This window comes from Microcaecilia unicolor, chromosome 1 (assembly GCF_901765095.1).
Source record: "Microcaecilia unicolor chromosome 1, aMicUni1.1, whole genome shotgun sequence".
Taxonomy (NCBI): Eukaryota; Metazoa; Chordata; class Amphibia; order Gymnophiona; family Siphonopidae; genus Microcaecilia; species Microcaecilia unicolor.
In genome coordinates this window covers 687,909,958-687,916,545 of record NC_044031.1, presented here as the reverse complement: position 1 = coordinate 687,916,545, position 6,588 = coordinate 687,909,958, and the positions used below count along the sequence as shown (strand labels likewise).

At 40.8% G+C, this 6,588-nt stretch overlaps 1 protein-coding gene across 3 annotated transcripts in view; it reads left to right on the top strand.

Moving 5' to 3' along the window:
• Positions 1–207: 207 nt before the first annotated feature.
• The window catches only part of USP3 (ubiquitin specific peptidase 3), an 85,356-nt gene continuing 78,975 nt past the window's right edge, over positions 208–6,588 (top strand). The window contains exons 1-2 of one of the 3 annotated variants that reach the window (XM_030188236.1): positions 463–527; positions 4,831–4,956. In XM_030188236.1, the coding sequence (XP_030044096.1) occupies positions 4,923–4,956 (34 nt within the window). In that variant the 5' untranslated portion in view covers positions 463–527; positions 4,831–4,922. Of the gene's footprint in view, positions 528–4,830; positions 4,957–6,588 lie in introns of all 3 variants that reach the window. The other 2 variants (XM_030188221.1, XM_030188227.1) reach the window with 2 other exon arrangements.

The following is a 6,588-nucleotide window of genomic DNA, read 5'->3' as shown; positions in this document are numbered from 1 at the left end:
TTTTATTTCTATTGATTACCTTTAAAAATAAATGACCAAATACTAAACATGAACCCCAACAAGATGAATTTTGCCTGCAGTACAATTCCGTAGAAATAAAAAGTAAAACGCACCACAAAACAGCTAGTAAATACGCAGGACTTCAGTGAGCACGTGCGCGATCTCGCGGATATTGTTCCCCCACGCAGGCTGATGATGAGCCTGGCCCTCGTACGTGCTCCCGTTGCGTGCTGGTGGGTCGTGTGCTCTGGTTAGCGGGAAAGGCCGGCGTGCGGAATCTGAACCTGTCCCGGACGGGAATGGAAAGAAGAGAGCTCGGCAATCGCTAAAGCCCGGAGCGCCTGCCGCCTTCGGCTGTTTGGTAACAAAGTAAAAATGGCCGTGGCGGGGCGCCGCTGCGGCGGCTGAGCCCGTGCGCGTGCTGTGTTCCAGCGCCATGGAGTGCCCGCATCTCGGCTCCAGCGTCTCCATCGCGCCCGACTCTGCCACGTTCCCCAGCGGCTCGCCTTCCTCGTGGTGCTGCAGTGGTGAGTGCGCCCCTTCCTCACCGGCTCCTGGCAGGCTGCGTGAGGCTCAGGGAAGTCACCGGCCGCGGAGGGCCTCGCTGGGTCTCCCGACAGCCGCTTCCTTCTCTCCCAAAAACTCCACGCTGTGTTTTACTCGCTCTCTCCCGAGGGACGGAATACCGAGTGTTCGGCACTTTGCAGACCTGTAACAACTATTGTGTGGCTCACAGGAACCTATTTGGAGTCGCTGCCCTGGGAGAGAGCAGACAGAGATGCAGTTCTGTAGCCAGGGAGGCAGTTTTCTTTGTTAGAATCACAAATGCAGCCTGTAGTGCACCTCGTTTTGATGTGGCCAAGCGTGCGATATGTAATATATTTCTTTTAGACAAGTATGGAACACACAATGAACTTGTGAAGCCCACTGAAGATAATGTGTGTATGAGGTTTCCAGACCACATAAGCCCGTTCCTTTGAGAAGAAGAAAGGAACAGTGTGCTCTTGGAAAGCTCTGTTGCACCAGTATGTTCAGAAAGGAAGGAGATCAGAACAGACTGTATATAAATTAAAGCAATACTGGTGGAAAGGGAACTTGAAAATGGTTGTTTTGTTCCCAACTCTGGCAAAGCGGCTGTGATACGTAAACTGAAGCAGGAGGGGTCAGCCTTGTTTCTGCAGTTTGCAGATCTTTGCTGCTACACCAGAATTGTAAACAAATGTTAGCCATTGCAGTGTGGCACATGGTGTCCTTAAAACTTATTTTCAAGGAATCACTTAAAAACCTTTATATACAATGATGATTGTGTCATTTGCAGTATAGGTGAAAAGATAGAACTAATAATGCAAAGGTATGTCTTTTAGATTTGTTTACCAATACTGTAGGTATTCCTTTTTTGGGTGTGTGTGCCTTTTGGTTTAATAGGCAGGGCTTCTCAAACTTGATATCCACCACAAATAAACCTGGATAAACTTGGATATATTGGATCTTACTATGGGGTCACCTAAATAAATTTGGAAAGACCTATTATACTAAACCTTTTCCCTCGTAGATACTTGTATTTTTATGGCCTTATTGTAAGTCCACCTAAGACAAAAAAATAAACTTAAATAAAATTGAGAGCCTAAAAAAAGTGAACTAGTCATATTTGTTTCTAATAAGCGAGGCATTTTCCTGCAGGTTGGGTGTTTTAAGTCCAGACATCTTGGAGCACAATAATATCTATAAAAACTGGGAGGTATGAGTTCTGTTCTAGCATTCTATCTATGCTCTTATTTTTTTTTTTTTGTTTGCCCTCTAGAAACCAGATACATGTGCTATAGCATTCAAGCCTTCAGCAAATGTGACTCATAAGTGCAACAAGGTGTAACACAAGAAAAACTTTCCTTTTTGCCTAATTTTAAGACTGTATAGGTTTGCTGAAGTTGCATAGTTTTAATATATGGTTTCTTAGAAGTTGATTTACTTTATAGACATGCAGATGTTGGACAGAGTTCAAACCAGTTCTGCAGGTCCCTAGTACTTGGATTTTCAGTATTTCCCCAGTGACTATTCCTGAGCTACATATTTGCATACACTTTGATTTTTAACCCAGATAATTTTATTTATTTCCCACATTTTTCCGAAACAGATCAGGGTTCAGTGTGGCTAACAGATCATTGAATTAACAGTACAAAAAGGAATTAGAATCGTACAGAGTAATATAATAATGATGCAGATAAAACGTTAGATGACAATATATAGTTTTGATAACTATATGAAACATAAGGAGACAACAGATGAAAGTTACAAAACAGATTGATATTAGAAGTAAACAATAAAAGCAGAATGAGTAATGGTATCTATAATTTTAGGGTACTTCATTAATGGTGCTCGACCTCGAGAAATTTCTGAAAAGAAAGACTTTAAGGATCTTTCTGAATTTCATGTAATTAGGCTCCCATCTCATGAATTTTAAAACAAACACTCTGAAGAGGAGACAGTGGGGAAAGAGGAAAGGCTAGACCAGTTTAAGCACCACCTAGGGGCTAGTGCAGTGAAGTGTGCTAGGCTTGGCACACAAGTCAACTCTGGATTTGCACATACTTTCGTTTCTACCCAGTGTAGAAACAAGTTTTGCATGAGCTGACTGTGTGCAAAGCCTTGGCTAGACATTGGTGCATGGCTCACTTAAATCCCGGAGTACTTAAGATATTAGCTATCATGCATCTCTTACTCCTACTGTTAAGAAATATTTATGCAGTCTGTTCTCTTTCAGTATCACATTATAACCCTTTGTTCTACATAGTAATACAGTAAAATGATGGCACAAAAAGATGGTGCATTCAGTTATCTGTTCATAGGTGCTAGCCACAGTGCATGACAGTCTGAAAAATTATCCTTATCCAGGACAATACATCATATTCTTCCTTTTATTATTCCATTATCTTGGATAGACAAGCATACAAGATCTCTGCCTAATTCCCACCAGTGCCCACCTTTCCCATTCCTAGCTGTAAGACTATAATAATCTAATAGCCAGCAGTGCTCAGACATTTGGCCTTAGTTTTCTTCTGTAGCCAGCTAGACAGACCTGGCATTGTGAGTATCTGCATTTCCATTAGGATTTCAGTTGAGTGCAGAACTTGCAACCTGCTAGGCAAATCCAGTTAATAGTTTAACATTTCAGTGAGATCATAGTACTCTTGTGTAATTGAATGTCTCTATTAGATACTGTATCTTCCTCCCCTGGTTCATCTTTACTGAGGATATACGTATTTTGTTACCCTTACCTCTAAGACAGTGGTTCTCATAGTTTTGCTGGTGACCCCCTCCGCAGTCAGTCACGTTTTCAGGGTATTCACAATGAAATTGTAAATTTATCTCATGCATATGCCTAGTACAGGCCATATGGCGGTATATCAAGTGGAAATAATAAATATAAATAAATAAATATTGTGGGTATCCTGGGTGCGAGTGTGTGTGTGAGAATGAGTGTGTGTGCAAGTGCTTATGTGAGACACAGTGTGAGAGAGAGAGTGTGTTTCACACAGATACAGTGTGTGCGAGAGAGAGAGTGTGTGTGAGACACAGACTCTCTGTGAGACTGAGTGTATGAGAGACCAAGAGAGTGTGTGAGTGACTGTGTGACACATAGAGAGTGAATGTGATATAGTGTGATACATAAGAGTGTGTGAAAGAGAGAAAGACATTGACTGAGAGAGAGAGAGTGTGTGTGAGACAGAGATACCTCCCCCTCTCTCTGGTGTCAGGCCCCCCTCTCCCTCCCTGTCTCTGGTGTCAGTCCCCCCCCCCCCCCCCTCTCTCTCTCTGGTGTCTGAGCATTACTGTGCAGGACGCTGAGCTCTGGCTGTGCTTCAAGGAACTGACCAATCCTATTTAATAGAATGCACCTCCAACATTCTGAAGCCGAGAAACCTCATGTGGTTGGTCACTTCTGCTTGTGACAAACCCGGAAGTACGTGATGTCATTTCAGCAGATGGATACAGAGAGCAGGAATGCCTTAGCCATGCAGTCAGCTTCAGAATGTTGGAGGTGCGTTTTATTATATAGGATGAATGTACAACTATATGAGTATGTACTCATAATGAAAACAATAAATGATGGTACTAACTTTGAGATTGTAAAGATGTGAATTGAATGTGATGGACAAATTATTGAGTAGCCTGATCCAGTTAGGAAAATGTCTGAAAATAAAAGTGTGCAAACATAAGAATATACAGATCGTCATGTGTCCTGTCTTCTAATGAGGTTGCAAAATGGAAGCCATGAGAGTAAAAATATGGTGACAAAAAGAAACTGTAGGATAAAAACAAGGCTGAGAATCACTGGAAAGTGCTAAGCATTAAAAATGAAATAAGGAGTGCCAAATACCAGGTGTGTATACGTAAAGAAGATAAGAAAGTGCTCAGAGTGTAACACCGATACATTACTGTTCGATCGAATATGTGATAAAAGTACATAAAAAGAACACAGGGCAGCCAAACAAGGGGGCTGGAGTTCAAGATGTGCATGGTCCGCAAAGTGCCTAAAAGATTCTCATGAAGTGAACGCCAAAAAAAAAATTTTTACTAACTTGGAAAGCCAACAGATATCGTACAAAAAGCTGATAAACTCCCGTGTAGAAGTGCCAGGGAAATGGTAAGGATATTGCACGTTCAGCATAAGAAATATGAATGTGGAAACGTGTGGCCAAGAATACCCAAAAACAAATATCCATCAGGTGTTGAGAGAATATGTAAAGGCAAATATCCATCAGGTGTGCAAACAGCGCTTACCTTTAAAAAGAGGCAGTTCTGCCAAGAACTCACAATGATTTTGTTGTGCAGGAGCACTAAGAAAGCACTGGACCGAACTGAAAGAGAAACATTATATAGCAGTACGGCAGTGAATTGGCGCCAAGCAATGATGAACGCGATGCATGCGCTCCTGTAGTGCTGGTGCGCTGAGAACAGGTACATATAAAAACAGAGTGAACCAAAGCACAAATGTGGATACAGACATGTTTTAGATTAAAAATGTGAAATAAAATGAATTAAAAAAATAATAGTAAAAAATATAACACTGATACTCTCAATTGTGTAAAAGGGAAAATTTTTATTATGATAATTCCAATAGTGATGTTAACAAAAATGGAGTCCTTAAGAAAGAAACTAAATGGATGAGCACACCAAAATATGAAATACAGTACCATATGCAAATATAAAATGGCTATGGAGTAGTAGCCTAGTGGTTAGTTCAGTGGACTTTGATTCTGGGGAACTAGGTTCAATTCCCACTGCAGCTCCTTGTAACCCTTCTTTGCCTCAGGTACAGTAATTACCTGTATATACTAGATAAACCGCTTTGAATGTAGTTGCAAAAACCACAGAAAGGAGGTATATCAAGGCCCATTCCCACTCCCCTTACTTAGTTTAACAAAGAAATATGCATAAATACAATACGTTATCACTAAAAGATGCAAGAATAGCTTGCTGGTCCAATGCATATGTGTGGTATATAGGGAAGGGTGAATGATTGTACCTTGTACAGTGGATTAAAATACTTTGGGCATGAATTTAAGATGGAGGTGTATAAAATGCACATAGTGCTAGAACATGTGTTATGGAATGCTAAGAGTATTAAAAGGGGACATTCAGTACATGTCTAGAAAGAGCAGATTGGGTGTTCATCAAGTATAACATTGAAATATGAGTTATAAGAAGGGATGGTAATCAATTTCAGTGTTCAAGCCACGGGAAGTAATGGTTTGGAAACTGAAAATCAATTTTTGTTCTTTGCGTAGTTGCGTGTTACCTATATTTCCTCCTCCAATTCTGAACATTTTAAAGACAAAAAACTTGAGATCATCTATGGAGTGGCCTACAGAGTTCCAGTGGCTGACAAGTGGGTGTGAGTCTTTATCATTCTTTTCGTCTTAACCTATATACAGAAGGAGACACGGGCACTGGATTATGTAAAGAACCTGGGAGGTATTGCAATTTGAAGTGTGACATAACTTGAACGTCGTCTTTGGATGTGTGAAGGTATTGCAATTTGATATGTGACAACTTGAACACCTTCGTCTCTGAATGTGTGATGGTGTCTGTCTCTAAGGCATGTTGATGGACACTGCAGGAGCCACATTTTTTGATGTCCCAAATAATTATTTGATGGTACAGGTCTTGATTCCGGTAGGATGGAGGGAGCACGTTTTTCTTTTAAGTTCTTTTCTCTCGAAGAGGCAATCACAAGATGTTTATCTTTAAAGCATCCGTGTCCTTCTAAGATGTGCCAGTGAAGGTGTATGGACGTCTGTAACCAATTTTGCTAGATGTGAAAATTTCAGGTTACTCACTATATTGGGAACCTGTTTTTCTTTTCTGGTGTGTAGGAGCTCTTCACAGTCTTCTGTTCTAGCCTGAATATATCCAGAGGTCATGTGCACTAGGTATCCTCTCTTCAAGAATTTTTATGACATGATGGTTGTTTCTTTTGAAATCGTCAGTCTGAGCAGATCATTCCGAGACACAAAATTTGACATAATGGCAGGTTCTTCTTAAGGTTCTGATGATGATAACTAGTGAAATGCAAAAAGGCATTTCGAT